At 54.0% G+C, this 20,193-nt stretch overlaps 7 protein-coding genes across 7 annotated transcripts; 5 read left to right on the top strand and 2 right to left on the bottom strand.

The window, feature by feature from the left end:
- Positions 1–1,944: 1,944 nt before the first annotated feature.
- On the bottom strand, positions 1,945–2,750 carry CCMA1212_003163 (uncharacterized protein; the record flags this gene model as incomplete). Its single annotated transcript, XM_073700519.1, has 2 exons — positions 1,945–2,378; positions 2,495–2,750. 2 exons carry the CDS (start codon positions 2,748–2,750, stop codon positions 1,945–1,947), a joined length of 690 nt encoding a protein of 229 aa, XP_073560933.1.
- Positions 2,751–3,692: 942 nt separating this feature from the next.
- On the top strand, positions 3,693–4,800 carry CCMA1212_003162 (uncharacterized protein; the record flags this gene model as incomplete). The annotated part of the gene is made up of 2 exons (XM_073700518.1): positions 3,693–4,327; positions 4,398–4,800. 2 exons carry the CDS (start codon positions 3,693–3,695, stop codon positions 4,798–4,800), a joined length of 1,038 nt encoding a protein of 345 aa, XP_073560932.1.
- A 781-nt stretch (positions 4,801–5,581) lies between these two features.
- CCMA1212_003161 (putative oxidoreductase) lies at positions 5,582–8,597 on the top strand (the record flags this gene model as incomplete). Its single annotated transcript, XM_073700517.1, is given in 7 exon segments — positions 5,582–5,985; positions 6,051–6,292; positions 6,360–6,568; positions 6,979–7,259; positions 7,327–7,616; positions 7,679–7,794; positions 7,814–8,597. The coding sequence occupies 7 exon segments, from the start codon at positions 5,682–5,684 to the stop codon at positions 8,595–8,597; spliced, it is 2,226 nt and encodes a 741-aa protein (XP_073560935.1). The 5' UTR covers positions 5,582–5,681.
- Positions 8,598–9,555: 958 nt separating this feature from the next.
- Positions 9,556–10,158, top strand: CCMA1212_003160 (uncharacterized protein; the record flags this gene model as incomplete). The annotated part of the gene is made up of 1 exon (XM_073700516.1): positions 9,556–10,158. One exon carries the CDS (start codon positions 9,556–9,558, stop codon positions 10,156–10,158), a length of 603 nt encoding a protein of 200 aa, XP_073560934.1.
- An 812-nt stretch (positions 10,159–10,970) lies between these two features.
- On the bottom strand, positions 10,971–11,886 carry CCMA1212_003159 (GTP-binding protein rho2; the record flags this gene model as incomplete). The annotated part of the gene is made up of 5 exons (XM_073700515.1): positions 10,971–11,261; positions 11,326–11,517; positions 11,574–11,579; positions 11,639–11,717; positions 11,852–11,886. 5 exons carry the CDS (start codon positions 11,884–11,886, stop codon positions 10,971–10,973), a joined length of 603 nt encoding a protein of 200 aa, XP_073561288.1.
- A 1,202-nt stretch (positions 11,887–13,088) lies between these two features.
- Positions 13,089–13,484, top strand: CCMA1212_003158 (uncharacterized protein; the record flags this gene model as incomplete). The annotated part of the gene is made up of 1 exon (XM_073700514.1): positions 13,089–13,484. One exon carries the CDS (start codon positions 13,089–13,091, stop codon positions 13,482–13,484), a length of 396 nt encoding a protein of 131 aa, XP_073561496.1.
- Positions 13,485–15,987: 2,503 nt separating this feature from the next.
- CCMA1212_003157 (Stress response protein nst1) lies at positions 15,988–20,166 on the top strand (the record flags this gene model as incomplete). Its single annotated transcript, XM_073700513.1, has 2 exons — positions 15,988–19,755; positions 19,807–20,166. The coding sequence occupies 2 exons, from the start codon at positions 15,988–15,990 to the stop codon at positions 20,164–20,166; spliced, it is 4,128 nt and encodes a 1,375-aa protein (XP_073561332.1).
- Positions 20,167–20,193: the final 27 nt, after the last annotated feature.

Raw genomic sequence — 20,193 nt, 5'->3', positions numbered from 1 at the left:
TATATACGTGCAAGGCCAGTTGCTCTTCCTGATAAGACAACTTGCGAAGCCCATATTCCTCCCTTTCATATGCCTAGTTCTTGATTCTCATGAAACAGCGGCCCCCTTAAGTGTTCGATTCCCGGTATTCGGTGACTCCCCCAAGTGTCGCATGTCATAACCGGGACAGTTCTTTGAGCCCTGGATATCAAGGGATACCGCAGCAGCCATTGACGCATCGGAGGGGAGGAGGGCAGGTGGTCGGGCTGCAAGGGACCGGACAGAGGATATCGATCGGTGGCTCGTACAGGTTGGCTTCTCCGGGGGTTTGCTGCTCAGCAGAAGTAGGAATGCCGTAAACCAAGGCAGGAGCGCCAAGGGCAACAACTTGAAGAATAGTCTTGAGAAGCATTGTGTGGCTTATTGAGAGGCAGAGTGATGTTGTGAAGATGATTCTGCGTTGCAGTATGAGATGAAGACCGGCTGGATGACGAGGAATCGATTGGCCTTTTTATAACCCGCAGCAAGCTCTTCAGGGCCACGGAGATGCTCCCTATCGGAACTCTCAAGACGAACACTGTCGATGCGATATTCAGACATGACGGCGCGTATGACATAGGGTCTGACACACCAGCCACCTCGTCCCCGGAGTTTCACTGCTTGTCATAACCTGGTTGGCTTATTACTTCGCCGAGGTCTAAGACAGACGCTTATCCTTGTGTCAACCTACGCTCCTCGCCTGAGATGATTATAGCCTCGAAATTTTTCTGACGTAAGGCCAAAGGGCTTCAGTGCTTGCTCTCCAGGTACGTGTGATATTCTGGTCTATACATCGAGTAGGGTAAGTTTCCAAACTGATTATCCAAGAACAGGTTTATGTTAGCAGAGAGGACAAGGGGTAGCGTTGAGCAGTTGGAGTCATGTTAGGGTGGACTTACTCAGACTGTGGTGTCTCCCGTGAATCTGCAAACAAGATGCCTATCCATGCTGTATAGCTGAGACACGGTAACTAGCCTTGATGGGGGATCTACCGACTTCTGCACCGATGTGCCGAGACACGGGCAATTGGTTTGATTATGTGTCGACTTTTGCACCGACATGCCGAGACACGGCAGACGAACTTGGATTCTAGCTCTGATCAACTGTCTGGACATCCGTGTCCTGTCGTGTTCGCGAGAGGCCAATGATTGAAGATATGCTATGCCTCAGTTGCTGCCTTATGAGCTGCTAGTAACAGGGTTAGAAATGATGGGCAGGCTTGGCTGTCGAGTTGTCTGATTTGCATCGAAGGAAAAGTACAAAGTAGCACTATCTGTTTGACTATGGCGTTATATACGAATAATACTGACATGTGAGATGCCGGTACACACCAAGCGCAGCAATGGTGCTCCACAAGATCATGCAGTCTCCACGAGAGACGCAATCGAAGAGAAGAATATTCAGTCTGAAGAACTTGATTAGAAAGAAATCTCAGCTACATGGATAAAACTTGAATAGAGAGAAAGAAAACCTGAATAAAGAGAAATGAAAGCTTGAAGAAATACAAAGGCAGCTCTCTTTTCAAAGCAAAAGAGCGTCAACATAACCCGTTCCAGATACTGTGACACTTCGACATCGACTGCCGATAAGGACCAGAAGCTGCCTTGACAAAGAAACTCAACGCACCAACTTATGCACACGCACAACGCTTCAAAAGAAAAGCATAGAACGCGGATATCAAAATCGGCGTCCTCACCAAGAAAAAATCAGAAAACAATCCCACAACAAGGGAGCAAGTTGCGGCTCGAAGAGACCAGAGAGACAGACGATTGATCCAATCACTGTATACCCGCCGACGGATCCCTGTGCCGGCTCGCGAAGCATTGCCTGTCTGCTTGAAGAATCCGGATCGTCCTCCATGACGGTTATCACTTGTTTAATCAGCTCGTCTGCCGGTAAATGACCCGCATACCAAAACTCCCCCTTCTACTCAATGACTCCATTGTCTCGATGGAATCCCACCCTCCGGACGTTATTCTTCCAAATCACAGCTTTTTGCGGCCTCAATGCAAGTAGAAGATCCAAAAAGGCCGCGGCATGTCGGAAAACAATGCCGCTCGGCATAATGATTGCCAGCGTCGCCTCAACCTTGCCGTCGACGACATGCCCGAAGAGGCGGCCAGTCTCCTTGTCCACATCCCAAGTTCCGCAAGCTGAAGGGTCCAGAACTTCGTCAAAGGTCGCCGTGTGCAATGATCTGCTGCAGGGTTCCATGCTTGTGACATGGTCTGTGACTGCCCCTGAGAGATTTCCGTGAATCTCCCCGCCGCCTGAAGCCATGGACAATATCTTGACAATTGTCCTGCGAGGACCGAGTTCGACTCTACTGGCGGCGAGTGGAATGGCGTTGGCGAGGGGAACTTGGCAGATCCTTCAGACACCGGCCCTCGACTTCAAAGATGGCATATTCGAGCGGATCAGCGCTGTGAACAAATGTGGCTTGGCAGCACAAAGTATCCTCGCCGGATATCTTGACGATTTCCGGACAGTTCGGTTGCCACGGGCAGTAACTCGGCCGTCGCTTGGTCGCCCAGGAAACTGGTGTGGGTGAAGAGCATGTGACGCTCTCTGTGTTTGACAGCACCGCCAATCCTGGCCATTCGAAGCCGCACATTGGGACTCTCGCTTTCATTGAGGACCCTGGAGACCAACCAGCACCTTTCGCCATTGAGAGTATGCTCCGCAAAGACCCAGTATTTTGCCATGGGAGTTTCCCGAAAGCTTGAGGGCATCCTGGGCGGGGAGCTCGATGTATGGATAACTCGCTCATCGTGATGAGATTAAAGGCGTCTTTGAGTAGGGAGTTCTCGTCCGATGGGTCGTTGACGGATCTTTTTGATCTCTGCCATCTTCCAAGGGGAGGAAAACTGCCCTTTTCAAGTCGGTTCAATAGCTTCAGTCCCTCCCACCATTTGCCTCCCAACAGACTCCCGGTCGAGTGCTGTGCCTCGTGTTTGCACACATAGGCCGCTTCTGTAGGTCTCGGGGGATTAATCTCATCAAGGCTGTGGTGTTTTTGGTGGCTATGTTTCCAGCGAGAGTCGGACAAGATGGACTCTTGCTGACCGCCCTGAGCCCTTCTGCTGTATAAGAGATGATGAAGCTTCAAATTGCATTATTATGGAGACGGATGCCTGGCAACTGTAACTGAAAGTGAGCGAGTATCCAAATGTTGTGTGTCCTTTCTTTCTTTAAATAGGAGCGTTGGTTACAGTTGGCTCAAAGATGGCTTTGTTTGTGTTTCTGATACCATCTACGCCAACCATTCGATGGCGCTGCTTTGTTCACTCTCATCCTATACATGCGCGTATACCCAGAACAAGTCACGAGTTTGATATACCTGCCAAGGCTTTTCAGATCTTCAGACCCGTTGGTGCCAGGGGCCTTTCCAGCTCCCAAGCCTGATGCTCGTGAAACGGGGCTTCATATCCGGCATTTGGAGGTCATGTTCCCTCGCCGAGTTCGCTCCATTCCGGTTGCCACGAAGCCTTTTGCTCGAACTCTCTGATTGCAATTGTTTGCAATTCTTGAGCTGTGTCCGCCTTGCGCCGTTCTCGACGAAGCCTGGTATAAGTCAGGGGTCATCTGTCGGTGATTCCGGAGACTCCAACCTCAAGACCCTGTCTTTTTGGTACAGCAGACCACAGCTCGCATCTGCATTCGGTGACACCGTCATGGCATCAAACGACCGCTACATGCCACTGCGAAGGTTCCCCTTCTCGGCATCGGTGCAAGAGGAGATGCTCAAGGTACTGTGGGAGGCCTCGGAAGCCCATGAGAGCATGACGCCGTACCTCGAGTATCACCAGCAGCGTGCTAGGCGCCCGCAACTCAACAGCTCAGACGAACCCACTACCAGATCCTGCTCCGACGTTGTTTCTATCGCGAAAGCGATCCTCTCCGGCGTTCCCAGAGACGACATACTAGCACAACACCAGCAAATAGTATCAGCAACCAAATACCTCTCTACTGCCGCAGACATCGAGCATGACATGGACATGTGCGCAAGGCTGCTTACCATGACGGAAGTCCACCACTGCGAAAGCTCTGCTCGTCTCTGCAGAATCGCAGCAGTGCCATGGACAAAGGGCTCTTTGAGAGATGCACTTGCGTGCTATTTCTGCTCTCAAAAGACGTTGCAGGCAGATCAAACGAGGCTCAGCAAAGACTTTACAGCTTGGAACCTGCGCTGCATAGCGGGTGTTGACATACGATGGACTGCAAACTTGGCGGACCATCTTCGTTTTGTGGATGCTGATCAAGCAGTCTTTATTTTCCACTGCGCGAGCTTCCTTCAGGTTCACAAGAAGTAAGAATAGATGAAGTAAAAGATGCAAAAGCAAACAAATCGAATAGAAGCCAGACTGACAGCTGAACAGTCTGAACAACAACCCCTTTCCAGAATCCTTTATCCAAGAAACTCTAGACAGTATCGCCCTTCTCTTCCCCTCGCACGACAATAAGACCACTAGATGGCTAAAGTCCCTCACGGAAGTCGACCCGCAGCTGGCAAAACGCGAATGCATCGAGAGACACAAGCTCGGATTTGGGCATTTCAACTATTGGCACGATCGTCTGGTCATATTGAAGCAGGTGCTCGATGAGTCTAGCCCTTCGACACTGTCTCAGCGGTGGCACGATCGGAGGAATTGTCTTCGGTGGTATACTTTCTGGATAGCGATCCCTCTTTTCGTAATCACTGTATTCTTTGGAGTCGTTCAGACTGTTGAGGCTGCGGTGCAGATATATCTGTCTTGCAAACGTGATGAGTCGGGGACGTGATGGGGACGAGATGATCTTGGGGATGGGAGTGTGAGTGTACGACGTTGATAAGGTCGGGTGCACGTGATTAACAGAGTTGTTGCTGTATTTGAGTTTATGAAAATAGAAGATATTGAGCGCTCTTAATCTCCGTCTTGTGAAGCTGAATGTATTTGAACGAAAGGGAAACAGTCCGTCCATTTATTACAGCATGTGTATCTAAGTGCCCACCACTGTCCTCCTCAGGTCAGTAGCATCTTGACCAACGAATTCAGCACAAGAAGCTGAACTTGACGCTCAGTTCTTCAAACATATCCATTCCTAATAACCTCCTGCTTCCAGAATCATCTGATGGGACAACCCTCGTCGTTTAAACTGACAGTCTCATTGCTCTTCATAACCCGGACGAACTCGGATCCCCGACTCTTCAAGGCTTGATGCAAGCAAGGATGTCCATTTTCCATTCCTGGAATAGTCCCTGGATCTGGTCTCTGGCATCGGATCCACACAAGACTAGCGCAGACAAGGTTGTCTTATTTCCTCTTTTGGCACAACTCCATGAGAGTCGGCCTCGTTGATGCCATTTACACACCTTGTGAATAGTTATTGACGGGTTTCTGGACATGTAAATGACTCCGTGATTGACTCATTTTGTCAGGGAAACAGACTAAATACTAGCAATAGTAGCTCCATTGAATCTTCATCTTACAAATCCGCAGTCCACAGACCGCGTAATCCTGGGTTGAATGAAGACGGACCCCGTTGAAGATGAAGGGGAATATGGCAGAACCTCTCCCCAAGAAGACATAAATAAGGGCTTCATATCCTCTTAGCACCATCCATCATCAAGCAATTGCTCTTCACATCAACAGCTTCACTGCAAATCTTCTCACTCCCCCACAATGACTGCCGCAGACACCCTCTCCCTAGCCGGCAAAACAGCCATCATCACCGGCTCCGGCAAAGAAAACGGCATCGGAGCAGCCATCGCCCACGCCCTCGCCCGCAACGGCGCCCGTGTCGCCATCAACTACGTCTCAGAGGCCACCGCCCCTCGCGCCGCCAAAGTGGCAGCCAGCATCGAACAAGTAGCCGGCAAGGGCAGCGTCATCGTCATCCAGCAGGACGTTACCACGCCCGAGGGAACGAAGAAGCTGGTCGATGAAGCCGTCAAGGGCTTTGGAGTTGATCGAATCGACATTCTTGGTGGGTACATTTTTCGTCTGCTGTTATGAGATGAGTTGTGAGCTTATCAACCTTTGTTTACATAGTTAATAATGCCGCCTGGGCTTCGCGGGAACCGGTCTTGACTGCGACTCAAGAGTCCATCGAACGAACATTCAAGACCTGCGTGCTTGGACCACTGTATCTCATCCAAGCCACAGTCCCGCACATGCCCCAAGGCGGACGAATCGTCAACGTCGGCAGCGTCGCTTCAAAGCTCGGAATCGAAGCCGTCTACGGAGCCGCAAAGGCAGCAATGGACGCTCTCACCTACAGTCTCGCAAGAGATGTAAGTCCAAATAACATCCCCCACCTCTGTTTACTCAGTAAAAAAAAAAGTCTGACAAGTAGGAAAGTTGGGAAGCGATGGCAAACGCATCACCATCAACACCGTCATGCCCGGCCCCGTCCTGACCGACTCTTTGCCCCCGACGGCCGAGTTTGAGATGCTAAAGGAGGGTCTGCTGAACTTGACGCGGGCGGAGAGGAGATTTGGCACGGTGGATGATATTGCGGATTCGGTGCTGCTGCTTGTGAATGAGAAGAGCCGGTGGATTACGGGAGAGTGCATTTCTGTCAGCGGAGGCATCACCGGCAATTAGACAGCAATACTTTTTCTAAACCTCAAACGAGGGGTTTGGGAGAGTTTGGATCTGGAAACTGTATAGCACCTCCACTCTGCTCAATCATAATAGATTCTTATAGTTCTCATTATGCATTGCCTACCGAAATCCTTCCTCCGTATTGGCCCGGGGAATCTGAGATTGGGTGGAGCGGCAAGGCCTCTTACAAGGATCGATTGCTAAATAGGGAGGCTAATTCGGGCACTTATAAACGGCGTTGCTCCGTCTCCGATCTCATGTCCACTCCCTCTTATTCATTCCAAGCTAAACAATTGCAAACGTCTTTCTTCTTCTTCTTTTCTTTAACCTTTTCGAGTTGTATCTCAATATATCCTAATATGGGATCATCAAGGCAATTCTCCTTCGTCAACATCTCCCGCCCCGAAGAAGGCCGGAGCCGCCGCGTCTTGACCTCCGTCCGCCGCCACGTCATGGCAGACGTCGGCCGATCCAAGCGTAAAAGGGCAAAATGGAAGATTGTTCCCCTCGAAATTGCCAGCAGAGACACTTCACCCAACGGCGATGCAGCGCATATTGAGACAAGCGAGTCGGCTCCTCTCGCGAGAATGCCGCCGTCTTTTCAGACGCACCTTATTGATACTGATGCACACGCTTGCGAGCTCATAACTTTCAGTAAGTCTAGTTAACACAGACGGGTTAGAGATTGAAGCTTGGATGCATGTTTTTAACCAAAGGCCAGTGACTGCTGAGGCCGACTACGTGTACCGACCGTTCCGCATCTCATGGGTTCAGATTGGGCTGTCTGATGCAACCGCGTTCAATCTTTGGCTTGCGCAGGTTGTTGTAATTCGAGACGGCATTTCACACGAAGATAGAATGGATTCACCCGACAGAGAGTACTTGCTCAACTCTGAAGCAAATAAATACTACAGCAAGTCACTCAGTCAGCTGTCTCATCGACTGAGCAACCGCGAAGAGTGTATAAGCAGCGGCGTTATAGCAACCATTATGGGATTCATCTGCATCGATGTAAGTATTTTGTATTCCGAAATCTCCTCAACGAAGAACTTTCGAGACTGAGTTGTTAGTAGACACGAGTCGGGAACTGGGAGCGGTACTGTATGCATATGAATGGTCTCGAACGAATATACCAGCTTCGGAATGGCTTTGAGGGGCTGGACGCCGAGATTCCATTGATGGCATTCTTGTGAGGACTCCTAAGAAAGTCTCGAAATACCTACAGCTTTTGACATTGTAGGAAGCGTTGATCTCATAGGCGCATCCATGCTCGATCGCTACCCACGGTTCCCCATCCCAAGGCATTTCAACAACCCTTCCAACCTGGACCACGATGACAACGTTCCCGACAACTTACGCAAGTTACTTCGAAAAGCAGAAGAGGTGGCCCCTAAAGGAGAACGGATATACGCCATGTTGAGAAAGATGGCATCCGTCATAACAATGGTAAATCGAAACGCCAACGATCCTCTCTTCTGGACCCAGGACGTGGTGCTTGTCGAAAAGCTGGGTCTTGCGAGCCACTTGGTATTATCAGTGCCAAGGTCCGCAGAAGAAAATCCTCAGCTTGGCCACTCTGTCTTCCCGGTGCAGAGAATGGTGCAGCTGGCGTGCTTGATGATCATTTCTAGGTTGAAGCAATTGGCAGCTTTCCACTGCGCCGACATGGACCCTCTCCGCCATCGGTTCACCAGACTGTTGCAAGAGACTTGCAACGGGGTTCCGGTTGAACTCGAGACGCTGCGGCTTTGGGCTATCGTGACGGCTTGCTCGTTGACGGGTCCCGAAGCACAAGGGCCGTTTGTTCTGGAGGCGAGGCATTCGATAAGAGCACTGGGTTATCATACGGCTGAAGAAGCAATTAAGTACGTCAAAGGACTGCTGTGGCTCGAGAGCATTGTCATAGTCACAAGAAGCCCTTTCTTCATCTTGCATCAGATAGCAGGCCCATTCAACGCAATCCCTCTCAATCCCTCGCAAGGGAGAACATAATGTTTACAACAACAAAACCGCGGGAGAGAAACAGTCAGGGGCCAATGTCCTGAAGAGATGGGCATCTTTTCCATAAGCAATTAATAGGCGTCAGAAGCATGTACCGAACTATAGGGGAACGTCACCATTGTACAGCTGAAGCTGGGTCTTGGGTTGCTGCAGGGTTAACCAGTCACGGCAGTAAAATTGACTTATTGCAACATCGCCACCGGCATGATTAGCTCAAAAAAGCAGGGGGAATCAAGATATGACATGCAGATTCGGGACAAACCCCTCTACAGCGTGCATGAAAAAGAGTTGAATCTAGAAATGCTGAGAAGAGAGAGACGTCCGAAGCAGCGCAGATGCCCAAGCTCCCGCAAATTCCGATAGAGCCTATAGAAATGCTTAAATGTGAGGTACTGCTTAAGCTGTGTCAACAAGATTCCGAGTGCTGGACTTGCCGGAGCCTCTAAGTGAGCATCTCCGAGTAAGTTTGTGAGTCGAAAAGAGGATGAAAGAAGTGAGAAAATGGTGGAATTGCATCAAGAACTTGAACTTAATACAGACCGCAGCAGCAGCAGTGGTGGGCGGCCTTGAACGTGGGCGCAGACGCAGCGTCGGACCTACGTTTATCCGCATGCACAACTTGTCGTCCGCACCAGCAGCGCATTTTCTCCGCGATAGCATCAACTTTTGGCCTCGAGTACATCCCACGAGCACACGACAAATTAGCTTCGCCCTCGATACCCACTGCTGCTCCGAGTCGAGATATAGCGGCAATAGGGAAGAGACAATTGGGGCGTTGCTTAAGGAATCTCAATTCGTCACCGAGAATCGAGCACCAGCATCAACGGCTCGATCATCCCACCACGAACCCGGAACGACCAAGGCGACAATTGTCGAATCTCACTTGCGCCTCGACCATTCGAGGAGCGTGACGAATCCCCACGAACTCTATACAATCAGCATCTTCAAAATGGCCTCCTCAACTTCCCTCGCCGGGCTCTTCACCCGCCTCACCCTCCTCCCCCGAACAACACCCACAATAACAACCACAACCACAACCTCAACCTTTCTCAAATCCAAATCGCCAGCCATGACAATGGCAACCTCCCGCCCCTTTTCATCCACCTCCTCCCCCCAAGCCCGCAAACTCCCCACCCCATCGTCCGCCTCCTCCAAACCCGCCCGCCGCAACCGCGCCGCCCCGAAATCCGAAAACTTCAACCGCATCCGCACCCTCCGCCGCAACATGTTCTCCCCCGCGCCCCCTCCCCTGCGCATGGCCCGCCAGCGCTACCTCCGCCACTGGACCATCCACCGCGCCTGGATGCTCTTCCGCCGCAAGCAGCACGAGGCCATTGAGAAGGAGCGCAGCAGGATGCACGCCGGCATGTTCAACGCGTGCGAGGAGCTGCGCAAGACGGTTGGCCCCGGAAACAGGGGCGAGGGGTACCTGTATCGGGTTGCGATGGAGAAGAAGGGCGTTTATGGGCTCGAGGGGGTGCCGATTGAGTATGCGAGGTTTCAGACGGATACCCCGGCCAAGGAGGCGTGGAATCACGATTGGAAGAGGTAGAGGGGGGAATATGTGATGGGATATTGTGAATGGGGCATAAAAGGAGGGATGGGATAGATAGACGCTATGTATGAATATCAAGAATTGTATAATACAACCCATGAAAATGCCATGAGGTTCTTTGAAACGCAGCCTGAGGTTGTGAAAGACAATGGAAACCAGTCACAAGCGCACAGAACAGAGAACTCGGAGACTCGACATTCTTATTGCCAAAAGCACAGTATAAAAGCTCCAAACCGTCATTTCCCCATTTTCGCCCAAATGAAAGAGACCCATATACCACACAGAGGGGGGAAAACCGGAATATGCCGGCTATCGATTCTATGCCATCCACCATATTAGTACAGAGGTTGAAACCGCCTCGCTGTGAAGCGCTTTCGTCTCCGTTACGACAGGATACGCTTGCCAAACTCGCGAAAAAGACAGCAATTGAATAAAGAAACAGTAAGTGAAAACACATTTGTAGAGATTTCCACCGAGGATGTATACCCAAACTGGCGAGGAGGTTTCGGCGTCTCCCTGGTCGAGAGTCTGAAGGTGGCGTGTTTGCTTTCAATGCAAGCGACTGCATAATCAAAAGGAACGAATCCGCTTGGCCCCCCGTTGGATGACGTTAAGCCGTAGATGGCGAGCGGGATGCGCTTGTACTTTGCGTCGAAGAGACATGCTTCGTTAACGAGCAATAAGCTCAAAATTCCAGCATCATGTCATGACCTCGTTTGTCAGATGAAGGCTCGTAACGGGCGTTTCGACCATTTTAGTTGGCCTAGTGTTGGTGTCGACTCGGATGGTGGGGGGCATGACACCCCATCTTACAGAACGACGCAGCAGCCGGTGCTTTCTCCCTTTTCAAACGTGAGGAGAGCAGCTCTGGTGGCCGCCTCAAACACATCGTCGACACCCTCTCCGCTCAAACTGGAGCACTCGAGATATCTCTTGGCTCCTATTTCGCGAGCGACGGCTTCACCGTCGTGGGTGGTGACGAATCGCAGAGACTTCTTGCGCATCTCCTCAATGGCAACGGGATCGTCGCGCAGGTCCTTCTTGAGTCCGACGAGAATGATGGGCACACCCTCGCAAAGGCGAGTAGCTTCCTCGATCCACTATTACAGCAACAGCATATCAGTATGAAGCCTCTCCATCACATGCTTATGATGGTAATCGAACCTTGTGCTTCACATTGTCGAGCGAGTCTGGCGTGTCAACGGAGAAGCCTATCAGGATGACGTGCGCCTTGGAGTAGGCAAGGGGCCGCAGGCGCTCGTAATCTTCCTGGCCGGCCGTATCCCACAGAGCAAGCTGTACGGACTTGCCGTCCACTCTGCAGTCGGTTACGTAGTTTTCGAAGACGGTTGGGATCTGGTCCGGGCTGTTAATCTCGGCTCTGCGGGTACGTAATCGCGATTGGAACTCACATAATGCTGGGCCAAACGTTAGCGATTACACAACGTCAAGAGGAGAGCGCTTGAATTGAACATACTGTAGGAAAGTAGCCGAGTGTAAAGACGCTGAGCAGACTTGTCTTGCCGCAGGCACCGTCGCCGATGATGACGAGCTTCCTACACAAGGCCGTCAGTACCAGGTCCCTTGTCCAGATCTGCCGCCGGAAGCAGTGGCTCTGCAGTATCAAGCGAATAGCAAGCCAGGGCCAGAGCCAGAGCAGCAGCAGCAAAGACGCCAGTGTCAATCGTACCTGCGGATGACGTTTTGGGGGTTCCCACTAGCCATGTTGAAGCGATGTGATGAGGAGAGCAGCTGGAGATCGAACCGAGCCGAGCGGATGGAAGACAAAAATAAACAGAACAGGGCCAGGCGGTCCTTTTTTTTGGTTGTGTTATGCCAAACGGACCCGAACTCCCCCAGTCCCAACGGCTTGCTCGCCGGAAGATCTGTGGATGGCAGGACCAGTTTTAAGCGGCAAATCGAGCTCGACAATCGGACGCTGTCGTCAGGTATCGTGGGCTTCGGCGACGCCGCCACTGTGCTGCCTCACGGAATCGTGCTGTCGCGTCTACCGGTAGGGGATACGGGGTTGACCAGGGCGGTGGAACGGATTGGTTGGCCGCCAGGCGATTCAACGGAATACGAGCTGGACAAAGGTCTCCAGTTATTCCCTGCGGCTTGCGGTGCTGGTGCTGGTGCTGTGGTGTGCTGTGGTGTGCTGAGTGTCGGCTCGTCCAGGAGCGGTTGCTGTTTGGCCGCGCCCGGTGAAGTGGAAATCGGATCGGGCTTGGTAGGAGGGCTGTCACAGGATCGCGCAATGGCAATTGAAGCGAGAGACGAGAAGGGAAAGGGAAGAAAAGAAAAGAAAAGAAGAAGAAAAGAGAAAAGAGGACGAGGGATCAACAGGGTTTAGGGGGCAGGAGAGAAAAGGGCTCTGCTGCTGCTGCTGCTGCTGCTTGCTGGGAGCGCTAAACAAGTACAGTATGTTGGTTAGACGATGGCCGTGATTACAGTACAAGCACAGCATTAGCCACCGCAGCCGGCAACGTTTCACCAGCGAGATTGGGCTGGCTGGTGGATCGAGCCAAGTGAGGCTTGGGTCTGGCTGACGGAGTTTACGAGAGACTTGCGTGGAAGAGAGGAGAGGCGAGCAGAGCCGGACGAGTTTCGCGCCCGGCTTACATAAAAAAACATGCCAAAGCAGCGGGCGAGCCAACCAGCGAGCGGCTGAGCTGGGATATGTCTTGATTTGGACGGCAGGAATCGGGGCTGTACGAGTGCCCTCTCTCTGCCTGCCTGCTCAAGTGCTGCGAATCGGTAATACTACTGGAAAGGTACCTTGCCTGGCTCACAGCGAGACGAGTCGTCTTACAGAGCTGCGGCTCATGGGCACGTACAAGTATCTACCACTTTCATGTCCAGAGCCAAAGGGTTTTGAGTCGGGGTGCTCTTTCACATGCAAATATGGCAGGACTACTAGCAGTCTAATGCGAACCATCAAAAGTCTATCCACCGCTCAACACTCTTTTCTTCCCTCTCTTTTCTCCCTCTCCTCCTCGGACCCCCTTCCTGATCTTCGTCGGCGGAATCATCCCGATCGTCCCGCCGTCCCAAGCGAGGCTGAGTCGCGGGCGAATGAGCGAGCCGCTGCAAAGCCATGGTGCAACACCACGCATAAGAGAAGCAGCGCTAGCAAAGCAAACAAAGCACGGGCTTGCAAGACTAGTGGGCGCGCGCCTGGGGATGCGCTTTGCAAAACGCGGTTCTGTTGGTTTTTTTGGGGCTGTCTCCTGCAGGGACTCGGGGCTGCAAGCTGGACGAGACAAGAGGTTGGGCTCGTCTTTGTCAGACTGAACAGGACATGGAGTGCGCTTTCATGCTGACGTGAAAGCACCAAAGTTCTCGTAAGGATCCATCTCGGGCTGAGTGGAGTCGTGACAAAGCGAGTTCTGTGCATGTGAAGCTTCTCGAAGTGTTCTGCAGACTGGCGGGCATACCTTGCCTTTGTTGATAGTTGCCTTGTTGATCTGTGGCTTGCATCACGTAACTTTGGTCTGTCACTGCCCACTTACCTAGTAGTAGACAAGCTGCACCTGCTGAACAGCCTGCATCTGCTTCCGACTGGCGGCGTTGACAGAAATGGTGGGGTTCAGCCCTCTGTAGGATTCTGACGTTGCATGGATGGCTCACTTCGAGTTGCAAACAGAGATGAGCGTCGAGTTCATACAGAGAAGCTGAGAGTATTGCGACTCACTAGAAGCCTGCTGCCTGCTCACTGCGTATGGAGTAGACATACAAGAGGTATCAGCTTGACAAAGAAACAAAGACAAAGACAAATCATCATCAAAGTTCTCGAAGGCATTGGAAGCTTTCGGTCCTGGGTGCTCTTGTCCCAAAGAGGTAGTTCAAAGCTCGATGCAGAGCACGAGGCTTTCTTCTCAATGCGGAAAGCTGCCATGTCGATTATGTCTGAGCTGCATCACGGCTGTTGGAGTACCTGGTGGTATTCATGCCGACCGCAGGTGATAGCTCTGGTTTACTTGGTAGACTATATCATGGCAGTTTGACGTGGGTATTACTTTCATGAATTGAAGATCCACCCGTTGCTGGGTTGAGCTGTGGTCGCTGCATCATGGCATGCTGCCTGTTCCGCGACAAAGCCTTGCAGGAGCAATATCAAGACAAAGCCGCTTGCCTCACGGTGCCTTCGGTGTGCAGATGGCGCCTTGGTACGAGCTGAGGCAACAGTAACTACCTACCTGCTTGGTAGGTATACTTTCCCGTGCAGGCATACCGAATGCAGCCACAGTGGACGAGGCGCACGGCCATTTTGATTCCACGTCTGCTCCTTGCATCGCTGATTGCTGATTAAAGCAACGATACATACATCAGATGTCCTGAGTCGTCCTTGCCTGTGAGATTTAGTTGAGGGGCAGCTACGATTCTGTTGAGCGCAGGGAGACACCACATCACCAGCCGATGCCAAATATACCTAGGAAGTCCAGAATAGTCGTGAATCTGCCTCTGTTCAAACAACATGGCTCAACAATGACTAAATCTGCAGTAAGAAGTGAGAGGATGCTTTATGTAAGTCGTGAGGCAAACAATCAGAGCCCCTGCTTGTCTTGGGATTGGTGTTGTGGCATCGATGCATGTGTACAAGCAGCTGCCTGACAGTGCTGTCCATCAAGGTTTCTCTCCAGCAACAGCCGGGGTTACCTGTAGGTACCTGTACATGCGCCTGTAGCTGTACTCGTACATCAAGGTGTGCTGCGTTGTCATTTGATGTCCTTACCGAGAGCAGCAGGGCAGCCAGAGGCGGTACCGGAGGCAAATTACGGGGTACAGGCAGACGCATTCCAGAGACAAAGGCTGAGCTGCGCACGATGCAAAGCACGACGTACCCATGCCGCTGCTCTTTGTACTCGGCAAGGCCAGCAAGGTCCACGCCGCCCTACTGCCTTGAAAAGCCGCCCTGCCTTGCTCCTGCTCCTGCTTGTCTCCAGCTGTTTGTGCCCTGATGAAAGCTCCTGAAAAAAAGGGCCCGTTCACCTGATCCTTTGTAGTATTCCCGCCAACTTCAAATCTCAACGGGCCTCAGGCACCACCAAGAAGCAGAGCCGAAGCCACTGAATAGCTTTGATAGCCAAGCCAAAGCCACAGCCAAAAAGCCCAGATTTCGGCTCGGATCTGGGACGGAACAAGGGCATCACGTGCCCGCTCACACCTGGCCTTTCGCGAAATCTGGCAGCCGGCGCTCAGCCCCGGTTTTGGCCAGCCTCAACAGGGACGGGCATTCAATTCTTGCATGACAGACAAGTACATGCCGCCATGTAACTGCAGCCGCCCGGTGACTCTGACATCGACCTCCTCCATCAACGGCTGAACATCGCCAGCACCAACCATCCCCACGCATCACCGCCCCCCGACGCGAGCTGCCCTGCTCAACCCTCTGCTGGACGCGCCGCACCTCAGTCGCATCTCGTCTCGGACCCTCGAAAAAAACCCCCACTGGCGTCATTGCTGACCTAACCCTGACTGAATTGGCTTTGCCTTGCCTTGCCCATTGTGAGTGCCTCGTTTTGACTGGCCGCCAAAGCGTCTCTCCACCAACAAACAAACCCAGCATCACCAGCTGCCACCGCCGCCCTGCCCTGTCCTGCTCTGCCCTTGCCTTGGATCTCTCCCCCCCCCCCCTCAAGCACCGCTGGCTGGCTTTGTTCTGCGAAACTATTAACCGTCCGCATCGCCCTCCCGCTCCTCTGCCCGGTGTCTCGATAGCTGACTTTTGCTTCCGTGTTCCTGCTGCAGACTGCGTCGTTTTGAAGCCCCGAGTCCGACCTTGATGCTCGCCGCTGCCTTGCTTCCGTAGAAACCTCACACACGATGCCGGCCCATCACCAGAAACCGGCCCCCCTCGCGCCGGCATCGCCTCGAAACACCGCCAAGTACACTAACAAGGATGGCTCCAAGTTCATCACCGTCCCCAAGGGCAGCCCGTCAGACTCGTCCCGGCCCTCGACTCCCACCGTCGCCAAATCCAGCAGCGCCCCGCCGCCCTCGGACTCGACAGCCCTCGACACGTCGGCGCCGGCTGTGAATCGCAAGAAGCAGAAGCGACGGCAAAAGGCTGCGGCAAAGGCTGCCGCCGCGCAGGCTGCCAATGGCCACCCTAGCCCCGCTCTCAGCTCCGACAAGCAGACGTCCGCGTACTATGAGCCTGTCGCAAGCGATGAGGATGATGTCGAATATGTGCTGGCTGACGACGTCGAGCCCACGTCGACGGCCAACGGCCACACGATAGACTCGAAAGCTAATAAGAAGAACAAGAAAAAGAAGAAGCGGACTGACGGCGGAGGCCACGCGGGACAGGCGGAGTCGGATCAGCATCGTAATAACTACCACCATCATCACCACCATCACTATCACGGGGACGGTTCCGCGCCAGCGGCTCCGGCGACGACGCGAGGCTCCGGGATGTCTAGGGATAAGATATGGAGCACTAGCAATCACGAGGAGCGCGAGCGTATCAAGGAGTTTTGGCTGGGCCTGGGCGAGGACGACCGGAAATCCCTGGTCAAGGTGGAAAAGGACGCCGTACTGAAGAAGATGAAGGAACAGCAGAAGCACACGTGTAGCTGCACCGTCTGCGGACGGAAGCGTACCGCCATCGAGGAGGAGCTGGAAGGTCTGTATGATGCGTACTATCTCGAGCTTGAGCAGTTTGCCAACCAGGGAGAGGGCCCGCCCATGCTGCCTCCTCCCCCGCGAGACTTCTCGATGCGCCCGTCGCGGACCTTGCCGGGGGCGTACCCGCGACCGCCCCCGGCCCGCGGTCGAATAGTGGAACACGTCGGCGACGACGACGAAGAGCTCGAGGAAGCCTACAGTGAAGACGAGGCCGAGGACGACGAGTATAGCGACGACGAACCTCCCGAGGAATTTCACGGCTCTCCCGACCGAGACGTAGCTGATTTCTTGACGTTTGGTAACAGTCTCCAAGTCAAGGGTACGCAACTTCTTGATTCACTTCTGCGCAGATATGGTAACATGGACTTAGGCGGCATTCTCACCGTGGCGGATGACCTACTCAAAAACGACGGCAGGCGCTTCATCGAAATGATGGAGCAGCTCGCGGAACGTCGCATGGCCCGAGAAGAGGACGCTCGAGAGCACTTTGCTCGCGGCTACGGTCATCCCAACGGCTCATACTCCGCTCCTCACAACCACCCTCCGCCCGAAGACGAAGAGTACGAGGACGAAGAGGAGGAGGAGGAAGAGGACTACGACGACAGTCAGGACGAGGAGTATGAGGATGAAGAGGTATACTGCCACCCTCCTTCTGCGATGCCGCCCAAGTTCCATAATACTGAATGCTGTTGCCAGGACCCGATGACGGAAGAGCAGCGGATGGAAGAAGGCCGTCGCATGTTTCAGATCTTCGCCGCCCGCATGTTCGAACAACGAGTACTATCCGCCTACAAGGAGAAAGTGGCCAAGGAACGGCAGGAAAAGCTGCTCGAGGAGCTCGAGGAGGAGAGCCGCGCGGTCGACGAGCAAAAGGCCAAAAGGGCCAAGAACGCCCAGAAGAAGAAGGACAAGGCGGCTCAGCGAAAGCAGGCCCTCGCCGAGGAGAAGGCTCGCAAGGAGGCCGAAAAGGCCGCCGAGGAAACCGCCCGAATCGAAGCCGAGAAGAAGAAGATTGCTGAGCAGAAGCAAAAGGCCGAGGAGAAGCGCAAGCAGAAGGAGGCTCAGAAGAAGGCAGAGGAAGACGCCCGCCTCAAGAAGGAGGCCGAACGGCAGCGCCGAATCCACGAGCAGAAGGAGAAGCAGGCCGAGCTGGAGCGGAAAGCGCGCGAAGCCAAGGAGCGCGAAAAGAAGCTCAAGGACGAACAGCGCATAAAGGAACGGGAGGCCCGCGAACAGAAGGAGCGCGAAGCTCAGGAGCGAAAAGAGAAACAGGAACGCGACAAGCGAGAAAAGGAGGCCCGGGCCGCGAAAGCCCAGAAGGAGGCCAAGGAGGCCAAGGAGGCCAAGGAGGCAAAGGAGGCCAAGGAAGCCAAGGAAGCTCAAGAAGCTGCAGAGGCTGCCAAAGAACTCCTCCTCCAGCAGCAACGAGCCAAGGAGGAAAAGTCCGCGCCCAAGGTCTCCTCCGCTCCCGCGACCCAGACGCAGCCGGCCAAGCGCGGAAGCCAACCGCAACAACAGCAGCAACCGCCGCCGCCGCAACAGCATCCTCCCGTTTCGCTGCCCGCCATCTTACCTCAGCACCCCCCGAACCCAGCAAGCTTTGCTTCACCAAAGATCCCCGTGGCCACTCCGGCACTCCCCAAGGCGCCCACCCCTATACGGCCGAGGACGACATCCCAGCAACAAGCAACTGGTCCCGCGAGCTCGACCGATTCCCAGACGGCGTCTGTTCCAAGCCAAAGCGCTTCGCCACACTCTGTCACGCCTGTATATACTAGTCCTAGTTCCACCGGGCCGGAGAGGAGAATCAGCGGAAGCACTCCGGTCACGATGCAGCCGCCGGGAATGTCCGGCACGCCGCCTGGGCTGCCGCTGCCCAAAGGTCCCAGCCCGTCTGCCCCGTTCCAGATGCCCATGATGGGTATGCAACCTCCGCCGGGTCTGAGTCCGCATGCGCCTCCGCCTCCGCCGGGATTCCCGAGCCGACCGAATCACGATCCCATCTTCCCCGTAGGGTTCAGGCCAAGTCCGGCACACAATATGATGATCCCGCCACCTGGCATTAGCAACTCGACGGTTCGCGGGTTTCCTCCAGTCACAATGCCTCCCCCTGGATTCTCTCAGCCAGCGGGCGACTTCCCCATGGGCCAAGGCTTTCCCATGCCTGCTCGAGACGGACCTGGCTTGAATCACGGGCGCCAGGGCTCCGTAGGCTTTGAGAGCTCACCCGGTACCCCTGGCCCGCTGATGGGACGGCCAGCGCCGATAGGCCGACCGGGCAGCGTCAGTCAAGGATTCTCGCGCGACAGGGAGGAGGACACGCAACACCTGGGAAGCCGTGTCCTTGTCGAAGACGATGAGCCTCTGGGTACCGATGCCAGCGCTGGCGGCTTGCGCCATCAGCCTCCGGGACCACGAGCAAGCTTCGCCGCGGGCCCATTCATCGACTCAGGATTTCCAATGAGCCACAACCCCTGGGGCCCCATCAACAGTCCTCCGCAGCCCTTCTCTTCTACGACAGCCGCCCAGCCATTTGCTCTACCGACCTTTGGAAATCCAACCTGGGGCCCTCCGAGCGGTCCTCCGGGATTTCACGTTGGCTCCCCCAGCGGACTGGGATCCATCCGATCGCATTCCCAGCCTCGCCATGTAGCGGTGCGCGTGCTGCTCTCTCAGGCGTGCAAAGACCTGGCCAACACAGGCTCTGGCGACAAGGAGGGCTATGTTGAGCTCGCAAGCATCAAGGCGCGTGTCGATATGATATCCGGCGACCCCAGCATCTCGGAGCAGGATCTGCTCAACCTCTGCGACACAGTGGGCAGTCTGTCCAACGGCGGAGGGTCCTTTGACGTGAAGCAAGATGTGTCTGGACTGAGGAAGATACGTTGGGTTCCCGACACGGACGAGGGGCTGAATCCGCACTTTCGTGCCGTTGGAGCCCCCGGCGAGATTGGTAGCCCCTTGGTAGGCAACGCTTCTTTGCGCGGGATTTAGGCAAGTCCCGGTGAGACGCAGCGCACGAGGACCGAAGAGAGCCCTTCCAGGCGGAAAACCCTACTTGAGCGTCTGGGAGTAACGCCGCAGCCCGCCACGGTTGAGTCGTCCTATGCCACCCGCCCTGAACCGAGTGCCCATGACGTGGTAGGCCTGCCGCCGAACTTTGCGTTTGCTATGGTTGCAAACGCATTCGGCGGGGAGGGCGGCATGACGCCTTGGCAGAGTGCTCTGAAGCGAACGCACAAGAAAGGGATCAGCGATACCATCACATACAGCTCGTTCCGCGACGATGATCCTGATGATGAATCGAGCAAGGTGGACACTTGGGTGGGCTTTTACAACCCTCGGAAGAGCGCCAGAAGGTCTCTAGGCCCCTGATGGGCAGAATCTTGAAACGAACAGGGC

This window comes from Trichoderma ghanense (genome assembly GCF_004382785.1).
Source record: "Trichoderma ghanense strain CCMA-1212 chromosome Unknown scaffold_2, whole genome shotgun sequence".
Classification (NCBI taxonomy): Eukaryota; Fungi; Ascomycota; class Sordariomycetes; order Hypocreales; family Hypocreaceae; genus Trichoderma; species Trichoderma ghanense.
The sequence above is the reverse complement of the archived record's forward strand: the minus strand, read 5'-3'. Positions and strand labels throughout refer to the sequence as shown.